Genomic DNA, 14,352 nt, shown 5'->3' on the forward strand with positions numbered 1-14,352 from the left:
AGATTCTGTTTATCATATTACCTAGGTACTCACACTAAAATAACGATATTTTAGTTTAGGTAGGTACAAAGAATGTATTTAAGAACTAGGCGACCAATATTAATGAACAAATTAATTCAAACAAAACTCACGCCCTATTCAAAACAACGTACCTAACAAATGAAAACAATGATCAATATTTCAAATAAAAACATAACATTAATAACAAACTCTGTGACCCAACAAAAATTGAGTGTAAAAGTGAAAAAGAAAAGCGGATATTATTTGATCGTACGATATATCACGGAGTAGGAATGGGGAGTGCGAAAATAAACTCCGCTTCCAATGTCCAATGAAAAATCAATCCATCAAATCCAATAAAAAATCTAGAACAAGTTAATATTTCGGGTGTTATGTTGTGGTTCATACTATTTATATATCTACACCTGCCTATTGGTAATTGATATTGAAAATTACAGACCTACTAAATAGTTACCCCTAAGTGCTGCAAACTACCTAGCGAGTTTACGGGGTCTCCGGGTCGAAAAGCAGGAGTAGGAACGGGCTGATTTTACTCTTGCCTCACCCAAGTCGGGAGAAGTCATTGGATGATTTTCTGACATGATAAAAGGTCCTACCATAAAAAAATATATTGAAAATATCTATCAGTCTTCTAGTGAAGCTATTGTAGAAATATATTATTACAAAGATGCTAATACCGACGGTCAGTAAGTAGATCCTAGTTAAGTGGTACCTGTACTTAATCCTTATTGAACAGTTTTTAGATTACCCACCCAAAACATAAATGTGAAAGGATGCCAAGTTCGATAATATTGGAATGCTTCGCCTATAAAAGAAGTGAGATCTAAATAAGTACCAAGTTCCATACACAGACCTCAGTTAAAAATGATATAACAAGTTGGCAAGTTTTCACACACTTTGTTATAAACCTACTAAACGCAATGAGTCAAGTATATAATTTTCTATTAAAACTTGCCAAGTTATATCATTTTTAACTGAGGTCTGTGTATGGAACTTGGTACTTATTTAGATCTCACTTCTTTTATAGGCGAAGCACAATATTATCGAACTTGGCATCCTTTCACATTTATGTTTTGGGTGGGATTTCATTTATTTTTGTAAGGTTTATTTTCTTTTTTTCTTATTTTACTTTACTTTGACTAAATACAAACCTTCGTAACGAATTTTAGGTCGGTACGACCATTGGAAGATATAATATAAATTTTTTGTTTTAGTTCCTTAGGGGTATGAATTTACACCTTCATTATTTTTAAAACCGACTCACACTTGGCCATTTTCAGATTTTTTCCTTTACCTTGACCTAAAGACCTACCTCCATGCCAAATTTCAAGTCAATACGACCATTGGAAGTGGTCTAGGTTTTTGATGAGTGAGTCAGTCAGTGAGTGTATAGTAAAAATAGCGATTTTCTGACGTCAATATCTCAAGACCTACAATAGGTACATTAATGAAATTTTGTATTTTAGATAAGTAAGTAGATCTCGACAGATACTAGAAATTTCATATGCGTAGATAAAATAGATTTTGAGTTATAGGTGGGTCGAACTTGGCCCGAAATGGTTCGTGTAATATAACCCACGGCCGGTGTGTCGGTTTTTTTGCTCGAACTTGGCGGACACACTGCCGTGTGTCTAGATACCCTTCGTACCTACCTATTATGTAGGTATATTTGCACTTTGCACCTAATTAAAGTTATAAATTATGTGTAATCATAATATTCATCATAGACAATAAGAATAGTAATGTGGAAAGGGTTCACAGTTTCACACCTGACTTTTTACGATCAAATTAATTACCTCAATAATTAATCACCTTGATTATATTTATATAAGTATAACATACGTTGTCGTAACTGTAATAATATTCAAGACAAATGGTTACTGTATTGATTGTGAAATTAAGAGATAAATGAACTGATATATCAATTATTTTCATGATTTTAACTTAAAACTTTTTTGCCAAGAAGGATTTACTATTTCAAAACGAAAAAATATATCATAGTCGCAAATGTCAAGTTGACATTGACGTTACATTGTGTTGTTTGTTGTTTCAGCTGTTCATCGTAAACGCAACGTTTTACAAAAATATTAAACAAACGTAATTAGCAATTATAATACTATTGGAAGTAATAAAATTGCATACACACACTTATGAATATCATTTTAAGGCCGGGTGAGTTTGAAGAGGTTATATTCTGAACGAATTGGAAAGTTCTAGTTTTCTTCAAATTAATTCTTTATAAAATTTGTCTTAGGTGTCTTTAACTGCTTGAACATCCATAGAAATATGTCCGGTATGGTAGGAATTATTGAATACACTATACGGAACAAATTGCTATCCTTACTTGAAGCTAAACATTTGGATGTGATCAATGAATCCCACATGCATAATGTGCCGAAGGGAGCTGAGACGCACTTTAAAGTAGTAGTTGTTTCTGATAAATTTGAAGGATTGCCGTTAATCAAGGTAAGTAAACTAGTTGTAGAAAGTTTTGGTTCTGTAATACCTCACACTAAGGCTGCCTGTCCACCGGAGCGGAGCGACTTGTGCGGAGAAACGAAGAAATATTAACCAATAGGATTGCACAAAATCTCCGCTCCTCTTTAGTGGACAGATTTTGTGCAATCCTATTGGTTAATATTTCTCCGCTCCATTCTCTTGCTCCGCTCCGGTGGACGGGCAGCCTAACTATTAGGATACTACTTGTGTGCTAGTAATTGGCTTATGTCAGTAACTCAGTAAGTTTCATTACTTCTGCTATTTGATATCTAACATCATTAGTACTTATTCATATTTTCATGTCAGTTTTTATTATAATATTAGTATTATGGTAAGATTTTGAATTCAAAGTCAACATTATTTATTTCCCATCAAAGTTAATGTCTAAAATATTACAATAAACAAAATGTGTCTGTCGGTCAGTCCTCTAGTGAAGCTATTTGCTTGTTCAAAATTGTAGTTTCCTATGGAGAAGAACGAGCAAGAAACTCCATAGGTGGCATCCATACTAACTATCTAAATAATGTTCACAAAATTAACCCAAATATGTAATACTTTGGACAAATAAATTTTTACCATAATCATTAACCAAGATATGTGCTGTTTAAACTAACCATTTTATAACAAAATACCTTTGTTTTTCAGAGACATCGCTTAGTCAATGACATTCTGAAAGATGAACTTCAAAGTGGGGTCCATGCCCTATCCATCATAGCTAAAACGCCTCAGCAATGGGATTGTAGTGACAAAGTCGTTGAAAGTAGCCCTACCTGCAAAGGTGGATTTGGAAAGTAGTTTCTATTTAATGAATTATAATAAATTTTATTATTGGTCTGTTTAGAATAAATGTTGATATTTTATTTTGTTTTTCTTTCAATATGAACCTAATTACCTATTAAGCTGAGATGTGATAAATGTGCAATACATAACACAGTTTCCAATAAGTCTTATGTGAAGAGGGAAGTGAGTATTGCTGTACACTGGGCACAATTCCAGATCCTCTGATAGTCAAGTCAATCACTCAACCAAGAAGGCAGCTTTTACCTTTCTTCTATATAAAAACCTGGATGGGATCCAGATATTTTGACATTCGTAGGAGCTTCTGCAAAAGGGCAAGTAGGCCAAGTTTTCCAACAAATATCTATGGAGAAAGGTTCAGTTTTCAAAACCACTAAAGGATAAAAACAAAAATAATGACGACAAAAGCTTTATTCTTAATACCATTTCTTATAATTCTAATTGGACTTTCAGCAGATCAATATTATTATCATAGACAACATTTCCATACAAATATTAATGCAATTATGTAATACTCATTTAATACAACATTATTCCATGTAAAACTTATCATACACACTTAGTTTCGTACAGTACAAAACACACTTAAATTAACAACAATGATATTATTTGAAAACTGTACATCATGTACTTTTAAAGGTTAAACAATATTTCAAGAATGATTTAAAATATTAAAATTCGATATATCTATGCATGTTGGATACACAGTTATTTTAATGGCCTCTAATGCCCATTTTCGCCAATCTTTCCCTAATTTAAAGAAATCCCCAACAATTTTGTTTTCGTTGAACTAAATATAATGCCTTGTTAGCACTACGCTAGTATAGTAACTCTCTCTCGCTTCGATTTTGGGACAGAAGCATAAGAGAGCTACTATGTACTCGCTACTGGACTAAAATGCTAGCGTAATGCGAACAAAACATTCGTGACATCTACAGCAACAGTACAAGTAAGGGGTTAGTTTAAGTGCGACGTCACGCTAAGTGACAGTTTAGGGGTGATTGGTGAAAATGGCCATAAGATTTTTAACCAATTTATTTCTCTATCACGCAAATGCACGCAGCAAATACTGTACTGCACATTTTAAAATTGATATAATCAGATAAATTGTATAATATTAAAGATTTATCTTCTAAGCATTTTTGATCAATATTTTGTTCAATAATTTTGATCAATATTTTGTTCAATAATTTTGTTTCTTGATTTACATTATTTTTCTAAAGAATTTTAAAATGTTAGAGGCCTAATTTTACAATTGCAAAAGCTAGCAAAAATTGGGCCTTAAATACTGATTACAATTAATGATTTATATTTTTATATTAATTAGTATTGTCTTGGAGTACAATGTTGTACAGTGGATTTCAAATAGTTCACTTTGATCACTTGCACTGCACTCGTTTCATTCATTCATTTCACACCGCGATTAACGGTGTTAGTTGTATCAGAGGTTGAAATTATCCAATCGTAGCTTGCCCTCATTTTCAGTCAGGTAGAGTAAGTCTGCCATGGTCTGCTCGCAGATCGCTTCTTCTGCTTTTTCCGACATCTGAAAAAAACAATAAACGATTATAAAAAAAAATATATAACAGTATTGCAGAACGAAGAACCGTGTCCTCCAGGCGGTCCTCGCAATGATCACTCTCGGGCGTTTCCTCCCGCCCAATTAGAAATAGGAATCTACTGAATTTCGCATGTCCAAATTGCCGAACTATAACTGTTTAGGAATATAAATAAAACATTCTACATAATATGAACATTCACAGGGTCGGATTAGTTCTTAAAGCCCTGGTAGATTCGCCTTTTTAGCAACCTGGTTTTTCGCCCTTGCTTGGTCATCGTCACCACCAAGCTGACGCTTGACTCTAATTTCTTTCTAATTCTAAACCCATTCTACAAAAACAATCAAGGCAAATGAGAACGGAATATCCGTCATACACTTACCGGTCTATAATTAAACTCGCCAGACGGTGCATGTTTAAAATTAGGCCCAAAGTTCACGCTCACTGTCACATTCTTATGCAGCGACACAGTAGGATAGTAGCAGCCTTCGTAAATATCTAGGAATGCTTCGCCCTGACATTCCCCATTCTTGAAGTAATAGATCTTACTCCCAGGTAGAGGTTTGAGATTGTTTAGAGATTCTTGTATGTTATCCTTGTCTTCATAATAGAGATGGCTTTTGAACTTTACTAGTGGCTGAAAGGAAGCAAACATAAGGCAAATTAGATAACTAAGAACAACATAAAGCCGTCTACTACAAGCAGCATTAACATAACTATCGTGAGAAATATTAAATTAAAGAGGGACTCTTCATCATGAGCAGCGCGCTACCTACTCAGAAGGCTATACGACGTCGCGTCGCCGCGTCTGCGTCCCTTTGTGACTCGAAACTAGTAGAGCTTTTCTCCATCAATTTACATGAGTAAACCGTGATTTTTAGTTAAAGCAACATTTATGCTTAAAAAATAAATGCTGTGTCAGACACTTACCCTGTCTTTATAAGTATTGGGCGTATACTTAGTGGTGGCACTCTCTGGCAATACGATAAGAAAGCCTAGCGTGTCGCCCTCGGCGTACCCATTACTGTAGTGCTTGCCGCGAGACTCGTGGAACCTGGAAAGTGTACATTTTATAATTATCATCAATAAATATACTACTAACTGACTCAAATATTACCTAATATTTTTTGAATATATGGCTGAAATATGAACATTCATCACGATTTTGTTTTGTTGATTAACATATTGTTCAAGCTCTAGGTGTAATGTGAAAAACAAACACAACTACGATACTAGAAATGTCCTAGTTTGCCGTAGGGTGCAACTTTAAAAGTCCAAAGAAGTGAACGTACCTGGTCCCCTTCCGACTGCGCCAGGAATACCCGAACTTGTCGTACCCCAGCGGCGCCTGCAGGTTGGCGTAGCGCCGCCCCCAGCCCAGGCGGGTCGCCGCGCCCTCCGGCATCTCCTCCACGCACACCTCCCAGTACCAACTGCCGCGGGATACACCTGGAATCAAAGTTAGTTCGTTTATAGTTTATAAAACATACAATAAAAGTCATCCTTCAACAAGAATCACCCGCTCACCAGAACAGTCTCACATAAAACTGATGTGAAACAACGCGTGATGTTACCCAATCCCCTAATCCCCAATCCCAAAAGTCCAGTAACGCACTTGCAACTCTTGATGTTGCAAGTATCCATGGGTGACGCAAATTGCTTACCATCAGGTGATACTCATTTGCCGGCCCATACCATAAAAATCAATTTGAAGTTTAACAATTTGGTGTATCAAAATGTGTTGTATCATATTCTATGAACAATATTTTTTATTTTTTTTTTTAAAAAACGTTGCCCCACACTAAGATTTTCTCCTGTGTCGTGGGTGCGTTTACAAACATACAAGTTCACATGCACATGACACCCAGACCCGAAACAACAATTTGTGGATCACACAAAGAGTTGCTCCGTGCGAATCGAACCCGCTACCCGTTGCACGGCAGCCAGTTGCCCAGCCACCGCGTCAACCGTGCAGTCATCATCAATATCTTACCATGTGTCGCTCGCACCATGCAGTAACCTTTATCCCCAGTGACCGCGAGTCGGTCCTCGGATATCTTGAGTTGCGGCGCGCGGTCATGCAGTGCTAGTAGTACTATACCAGGACACAAGGACCGGTACAACCAACCGGGGATCGGTTTACCACTCCATTCGTTGCTCTCATCGAACTCCTGCAAGGCAATTCATTATAGATGTTATAATAAATGCAGCAGAAATATAAATGGATCATAGTAGACTCAAAATGTACCTAAAACCAGTTCTGTTGGGAACAAAGTGGATTGGAAACTGCTAACGACCAAGAGATGGTATAAACAGAAAGTAACCCCTAAGTAAGAAAATAAACACAACCAATACTCTACCATAACTACTACAGCGTATGGTATTCATTACCAAATCACCATGTATTGGTAACGAAGTGAATCCATTATTTAAATTCTATGAATTTCAAGCATGTTTTGACACTACGTTTTGCGAAACATGTACTTTGAAAACAACACAGGTATATTGAAGAATGTACCTGAATAAGAATGTAGAAGAATCATATCTGGGAAGAATAGAGATAGCAGAACAATATTCGTTTATCTTACCTGTCTAAAAGGTGCATGTGGATCAGGTTCAGCCAGTATGTAACGGTAACCATCCTTGTTGAAAGGATGTTCTGTGGGGTACCCATGTGAAGGGAGCTTCAACGCGCCTAAGTCGGCGGTACGCCCCTTCTTACCGACCGGAGCGCCTGCGTCAGCCGCCCCGCCCACAGGCGGCCGACGCTTCCCCTGTCTACCCTTTACATTACCTGCCAATGGAACTGAAACAAGATAGACAATGTTTTTAATGCATGAAGATTTGAAGATATAGCTACATCGCATTGATACAGAGGCAGAGGTGACCTCGTTCCTGAATGCAAAAAAAAACCTTTATTTTGATCATGAGATATATTAATGCGCATAAATTCACTATACTCATTCGAGTGTTGTTGGTACAGACCGAGAGACGGAGGACCACATCATAAAAATTTTCATTGACCTTACTGCGATTCTTAAACCTTTACTAACGTGAGAACTATGACAAACTCCTCCTTAAGAACTTTATATGAAATCAGATAACATTAATCTTGAGAAATGCATAAGTTCTAAAAATATAAATAATTGTAACATTATGTAATGAGCACACTTGAAAATAATAGTCTCAAACATGTGCAATATGTGCATTCTAAAATTATTTTATGTTATATCAACCAAGCTAATGAAATACACGTTCTGATACAAGAGCGCACGTGGTGAAATCATTAAGCAAACAAATACATTTTCATAAGCTTTGAGTTGGAAGAAAATTAGCACCGCTCATAATGAACACCGATGCAATTAGCGGCTCGCACCAAACTTGATTGCATTGCTGTGTGACGTAGGTATACTGTAGTTTATGAGGTAGGTACCTACGTTTCTGCAGGGAAATTTTACTACTAATATCTAGCGAGCGATTGAAATAATATGATTATGAATTTAGTTTTCCCGTTTTTGTAACGACGTGTTTGAAATATTTGTGTAGAAGTAAGTATAGAAATGAAGAATTTCAGTCATTTTCAGAATGATTCATTATGTACATTCCTTTGTTTGTAAAGAACAGTGGTCTTGGCAGACATTTTTCGAATAATTTGGAAATAACAAGTAGTGTAGATACTCGTAATGGTATCACAAGAAGCGTGGTCTGTCAAGTGTGAACTAAAAAGATAAAACTGTAACTTATCAACTAGTAATTTTGATACTGATAGTGTTCAAACTTTCGTAACGGTACAAACTATTAAGGATCAAATTAAATAATGGAATATTTTCAATAAGAAAAAACTATCTCAGCGTGTCTGTTCGCGACATAGTGCAAAACTACTAAACGGACTTTTGCGTGGTTTGTACCTACTAATTATAGAGTGTAGGTAGATTCTGGTTATAATTAGCAAATATTTAAAAGCTAGAAGGATATTCAATGCGAAGGCCAAAAGATAAACATTCCCAAAGGAGGAAAAACTGCAGTTTTTTGTCCACATAAACTTTTATACGAACATTCACATGAGCACTCAAATAGATTTTCGCACCTCATTTATGGACTCAAGACGTTCTATTTATAAAACTGAAGAGCAAAATACCGTATTAGTGATCATACGCGATGATGATATTGTTTAATGAATATAGGAGTACCTAACAATAACTTTGCGAACGGTGACAACTGACAGATGCTGCCTTTTACAGCAAACATTATGCGTGACCTCATTTTACATCGAAGCAATAATTTATTGCCTTGATGGTCATTGCCATAAATGATGTGCAATATTCTCATCAGGTAGTTTAAAACCTCTATAATATGAAAGAGAAAGATACACTCTAAGCAATAACACTCCCTCGATAACTTTCTAAAATGTAGAAAATTGAAGCCTACCTAATACTAATAATCAAGTACGTTTTGTTGTTAATTTTTTATCCTCCTCCAAATGACAAAGAGAGGGTAATTTGAAGTAGGCATTATTTATAAAGGTTTTCTGTTCGCAGTAGGGTGAAACAAGGACAAAGCTCGGCGTGCGTCACGGTATGACTTTCTAAGAAAAGCGCCGAGGACGAAAATATTTATAGACGTATAATGGACATGATAGGAGTTATTGAGCGTGTTATTTACTAACTCGCTCGTAGCACTGACCTGTAGTTACCCACGTCAAATCGATCCAAACCAAACCCACACGTTTTGAATAGAGCAAGTTTTACGATGAGAAAAATCAACATACCTACTTAATTATAATAATTATAATATTATCCGCCACAAACACCGATATTTGGTACAAAATACGGACAGAAGATAACGGTCGTGGCACGGCCATGCTTACAACTTCCTCATTAAACTGCGGTTTGATACAAGAAAAATATCTTTATGACGGCTATAAACACCGTAACAAGCTGCGATTTTACGATATAAACGGGCTAAACTGAATGCAGCTTTATAAAGACGACGATCAACTCCTAATTGAATAAACGAATAATAGCGACTCGTATTGTGCACGCCAGCCATACCAATGGCATAACAGCAGGAAACAATTATTTATGCAAAAGGATGTAACACCATTCCACAGAGACCAACCATTTAAATAAACTAAAATCAATTAAAATCTTAACAACTTACTATCCATGTCGTCAACACCGATAACTTGACTAACTGACAAACTTGTCATATATTTAGTGCAAGTGATGATAAGATAAAGTCCGGGTATCGAGACGAACCAACGCGATCATATCGGGCCTTACGTGACAAACAGCACAACAATGTGGAACACCCTACATCAACAACCCACCAACCTCGCATATATGGAATAAAAATACTTTTAACCTCATACATAACGTTACTTTAACGAGATAAAAACACGACGCCAATACATAGACGTAGCTACCTATATGTAAACATTTGTTCAAGGCAAATTACGATTCTGATAACAGATAGCCGTGTAAACTAATTATGTATGCACATAACATTCAACGGAGTGACAGTGAATTCGAAGAGAAAGAATAAAAAAATAATCGGACATAACTTACCAGCCATAAAGTTCAAGGTGATTATGAAGTGAACTATTTAAATCTAAAATCAATAAAGGAGAAATCGCGCGGCTAACGCGACGGTCCTATGTGTACTTATCGGCGAATATACGGACACACTAACGTAGAATATAGTGTTTTAATGCCGCCGCTGTGTGCGTCGCGGGCTCGGTGTTTACATACACCAATGCATAAAGAACAATGTCATTATTCAATAACATGTCTTTGTGGTGGGCTCTACACTTCTCTGTAGGCATGCAACGCGCGTTACGTCTGTAAGTTTTTCAGTGTTTTGGACAGTTTCCAAAGCGACATGTTAGTCGGTCAATTATGGTGTTTATACTGCTCAACAATTCTAACCTGACGTTATTTTATTGAGGTCAGATTAGTAGGTCGCGCTTGTCACAAACCTCTTTCCTGCGACTGTAAATATTATTCTACAGTACCGCGCTAAATGGATGATTTATTACAACAATAATTATTAATTTATTTAAGTGGGTACTTGATTGGTCTTAAGAGAATTGTCATTGAATCGTTCATTGTATATTAAAGTTGGAATATTCTTGATAAATAATATTGTTGTGTTAAAAATAATTAATGTGTTGTGTTGAATATAAATAAGTGGAGTTTTACAGATGGCTGTTAATAATTATTTCAAGGATATAATTTGGTTGATTACCCTAACATAATAGTATTGGAAATTATGACTGAGACAGACATTTTGAATTTACATTTGATAAATATTTCTACTTTCATTTTAACATTATTAATAAAAAAATCATGGCACCAAATAAGTTTCTACTTTGTGGAACTTGTGGGAAATATAATGAGTTCAAATACAATGAATTTAATGAAGTTTGTAAGCTATAATAAGAAAAGAGGGTTAGTGTATCTATCTATACAATTTTAACTTAGATTGCCACACTAAATAAATAAAGTGTTGACAGTTATATCTCATTCAGGTTTATGAATTGAATGTTTTTATACTTTAGCATAGCAACTACATAGTATATGACAGAGAATGTGCAACTTACAGCCCTCGAATAAACATTACTATCTCCAACCCATCTGCCAAGAATGGAGAGTATGGGAAATCCCTTCCTATCCAGCAGGACTTTAACAGGCTGTTAATCTATACTTAATATTATAAAGCTGAAGAGTTTGTTTGTTTGAACGCGCACGTTGTATTCAATCCGGAACTACTGGTCCGAATTGAATAATTCTTTTTGTGTTGGATAGTGCATTTATCGAGGAAGGCTATAGACTATAAAACATCACGCTATGACTAATATGAGCCGAGCAGAGCGGGTGAAACCGCGCGGAAGAAGCTAGTACATACATAACCATGTAATACATCATGCCTGTCGCCCATGGGGGTAGGGAGAGACAATAAAAAGCTGTTGATATAATGTTGTAAAGTAGAAAATTAACTTACTTGTAGCTATTCCCATATCGGTAACTTTTAACTGTCCTTGCTTGATCATGGCTTCGTAATTGGGCTTGATAGCTGTTAGTTCCATATTAAACAAGCCAAACATAGGCCCTTGGTTAGCGTCTTCTTCATAAGTGAACAGAACTTGGATGTCTTTAATGAGTGCTCTCTGAACTGTTGCATACCAGGATTGGGTCACTCTGAAACAAGAATTTTATTTAGAAGGCACAATTTTGGCTGGTTCTTTTAGTGAGTAAATTGCTGATGCTATGAAATTTTTTTGAGGTCCACAAACAGTCAAAACACAGGATAGTTAGTAATCAGTGTCTCCTATGCTACACTTTGGTGTTTGAATTCGAAACTAGCCTTTTGGGTGGGGGAAGGATTTTGTTCAGAATTTAACTTTGATTTTGTAAACAATGTTAGAGAAAAAATAAAATATTTTGATACATGGTGATATAATACATTAATTAAGTTGTAATTCAATTAATAGTAAAGTATATTTTAGAAATTAATATTTTTTACCTGAGCTCTTACAAAATCAGCCCTTTTGTTGACAGATCTTTTTACTTTTTTTATAGATAATCTACTTGTCACTGGCAGTTAACAGTCTAGGCGAGAATAAAACCTTTTTTCGACTAAATAATAAGATTTAATCTGATTATGTGAATCATATGAAAATGGCTGAAGAGATATGGAACAGTGGTAGATTACGGTGTCCAATAACACATAGGCTACATTTTATTCCATGGGAATGTGTGGAAGGTGATTTTTAAAATTAATTACAAGTTAGGTAAATGGGTACTGTAAAAATACTGTATAATTGCAACAAATAAGTGATCTTGGATTCAATTCTCAGATTGGACCTACACATATTAGTCTAGAATTGTGACTGCACACTCTAACCCATGACTGTGTCACATGGCTTGATTCAACATGGATCAACTCTTTGTGTGATTGTTGTTTGATTCCATAAAATGTTGTTCCGCATCAGAATGTAATGTGTTTGTGAATTTGTATATTTGATGATCAGGTTTTTTTTAAATATATAGTACATACCTTCTTGGCATGGTGGTCATAGCTTCCCAGTACTGGTCTATGTATGGTATGATCTCCCGATCCTTGCTGAACAGGAGTCTGTTAGTGCCTTCCTTCGCTGACTCCTGCCGCAAGTTTGCAATGGCTGTCAAACACATCTGCGGGAATGCTGTAAAATAATAGATTGTGTTAACTTGATTGTCTTTATTTTCTACGATGAGTCGACATTTGGCCGCTAGCTTGCCTGGTGGTAAGCAATAAGTGTCTTAATATGAAACCCCAGACAGTAACTATTAGTAAAGTGACAGAAAAACCTCAAACCGTCAAAATAATAAACATTTCAAAAGTAAGTTATAACTTTATGAGTGAAACATACTATTATAAAGATGTTCTAAATTTAAAAACCAAATCTTACTTTGAATAAGTTACAAATTGTGTTTTATACTTCTGGCTGGCTAAACAACCTCTGAGGGTAATAATAATTATGATGTAGAGAGGTGAATAACTGTAAATACTAACACAACTATCTCATTACACTGATTAGTGTGCCATTTACCTTGAAGGTCAAGTCACAGGTTCATTCATTGACACCTAAGTATAATGAAGCATTAAGAAGCAAAGATAAATTACTTTGTTATTAGATAAATACTCACGAGCCTGATTCTTCTTAAATGTTTCCAGTCCAGTCGGAGAGCAGTTCTTGCAAATAAACAAATAGTTTGTCATGAATGGTACCAATTTGCCAAGCTGATAACCAATGCATGATTCGTGAAACCACCGATTGCAAGAAGCACACAGCAACTCTGCTATGTTTAGATTTCGATCCTTCCCGCTAAAATCAGAGAAAGGTTATTAATGAAATTGCATTCCAATTTTAAATGACAATAATAGTACAGAGTTATACCAACCAGTAACAGTTCCCTTGAGATTCATTAGAGGTTTTATTCGACTTGTTTCTGTCTGAATTATCCCCTGACTTTTGAGATTCCGATTGATTATTGTGAGCATTGTTGGATCCACTTTCTGACTCCGTCGACTTCTTGAATGAATCCGTACTATTTGACGACATTTTTAAATAATAAACAGATCTATCAATTGAATATGTGACACTTATTCACATTTTACGATTAAAACTACGTAAATTTTCTAAAATAAATAAAGTCGGACTGCAAGGTGCAAGAACAACAGACCAAGCATCAAGGTATGTATGGTTTATATCTTGCAAAATTAAATACGAATAGATCGAATAATAATTAGTAAGCAATAGCGCTAGTGTTGCGCGGTTTTCCATATGAAAGAAAGGGATAAAGTATGTTGACAAATGGTTGACATGAAAACAAAGCTATATCACATTTGGCTGGGTAAATTAAGTTCAGAAATGAACAAAGTTACAGAACGATACTGCTTTGCAATTCAAAATGTCAGTAAAAGTGTTAGT

The 14,352-nt window shown here is 35.6% G+C and overlaps 2 protein-coding genes across 4 annotated transcripts; one reads left to right on the forward strand and one right to left on the reverse strand.

The window, feature by feature from the left end:
- The first annotated feature begins 2,027 nt into the window (after positions 1-2,027).
- Positions 2,028-3,380, forward strand: LOC118268280 (putative bolA-like protein K11H12.1). Its single transcript, XM_035582697.2, has 3 exons — positions 2,028-2,193; positions 2,276-2,487; positions 3,166-3,380. The coding sequence occupies exons 1-3, from the start codon at positions 2,172-2,174 to the stop codon at positions 3,313-3,315; spliced, it is 384 nt and encodes a 127-aa protein (XP_035438590.2). The 5' UTR covers positions 2,028-2,171; the 3' UTR covers positions 3,316-3,380.
- Positions 3,381-3,711: 331 nt separating this feature from the next.
- Positions 3,712-14,132, reverse strand: LOC118268230 (set1/Ash2 histone methyltransferase complex subunit ASH2). 3 transcript variants are annotated; one of them, XM_035582623.2, is made up of 10 exons: positions 13,823-14,132; positions 13,568-13,746; positions 12,936-13,083; positions 11,880-12,076; positions 7,466-7,683; positions 6,871-7,048; positions 6,170-6,326; positions 5,808-5,931; positions 5,260-5,514; positions 3,712-4,864 (listed from the first exon to the last, which is right to left on the reverse strand). In XM_035582623.2, the coding sequence occupies exons 1-10, from the start codon at positions 13,981-13,983 to the stop codon at positions 4,760-4,762; spliced, it is 1,722 nt and encodes a 573-aa protein (XP_035438516.2). In that variant the 5' UTR covers positions 13,984-14,132; the 3' UTR covers positions 3,712-4,759. The 3 variants fall into 3 exon arrangements, with proteins under 3 accessions (XP_035438516.2, XP_035438518.2, XP_035438517.2); XM_035582625.2 differs by lacking the exons at positions 11,880-12,076; positions 12,936-13,083; positions 13,568-13,746; positions 13,823-14,132 and adding an exon at positions 10,445-10,874; XM_035582624.2 differs by lacking the exons at positions 11,880-12,076; positions 12,936-13,083; positions 13,568-13,746; positions 13,823-14,132 and adding an exon at positions 10,038-10,232.
- Between the last annotated feature and the right edge of the window lie 220 nt (positions 14,133-14,352).

Source organism: Spodoptera frugiperda, chromosome 29, assembly GCF_023101765.2.
Source record: "Spodoptera frugiperda isolate SF20-4 chromosome 29, AGI-APGP_CSIRO_Sfru_2.0, whole genome shotgun sequence".
NCBI classification, from domain to species: Eukaryota; Metazoa; Arthropoda; class Insecta; order Lepidoptera; family Noctuidae; genus Spodoptera; species Spodoptera frugiperda.

Bases quoted from the DNA above. Each gene is read 5' to 3' on its own strand.
- LOC118268280 (XM_035582697.2), top strand. From the start codon at position 2,172: ATGAATATCATTTTAAGGCCGG. The intron at 2,194-2,275 runs GTGAGTTTGAAG...AATTTGTCTTAG, and splicing joins GAATATCATTTTAAGGCCGG to GTGTCTTTAACTGCTTGAAC. The intron at 2,488-3,165 runs GTAAGTAAACTA...TTTGTTTTTCAG, and splicing joins AAGGATTGCCGTTAATCAAG to AGACATCGCTTAGTCAATGA.
- LOC118268230 (XM_035582623.2), bottom strand. From the start codon at position 13,983: ATGTCGTCAAATAGTACGGATTCATTCAAGAAGTCGACGGAGTCAGAA. The intron at 13,747-13,822 runs GTTGGTATAACT...CTCTGATTTTAG, and splicing joins TCTCAAGGGAACTGTTACTG to CGGGAAGGATCGAAATCTAA. The intron at 6,327-6,870 runs GTAAGATATTGA...CTTTGATTCCAG, and splicing joins CATGGTGCGAGCGACACATG to GTGTATCCCGCGGCAGTTGG.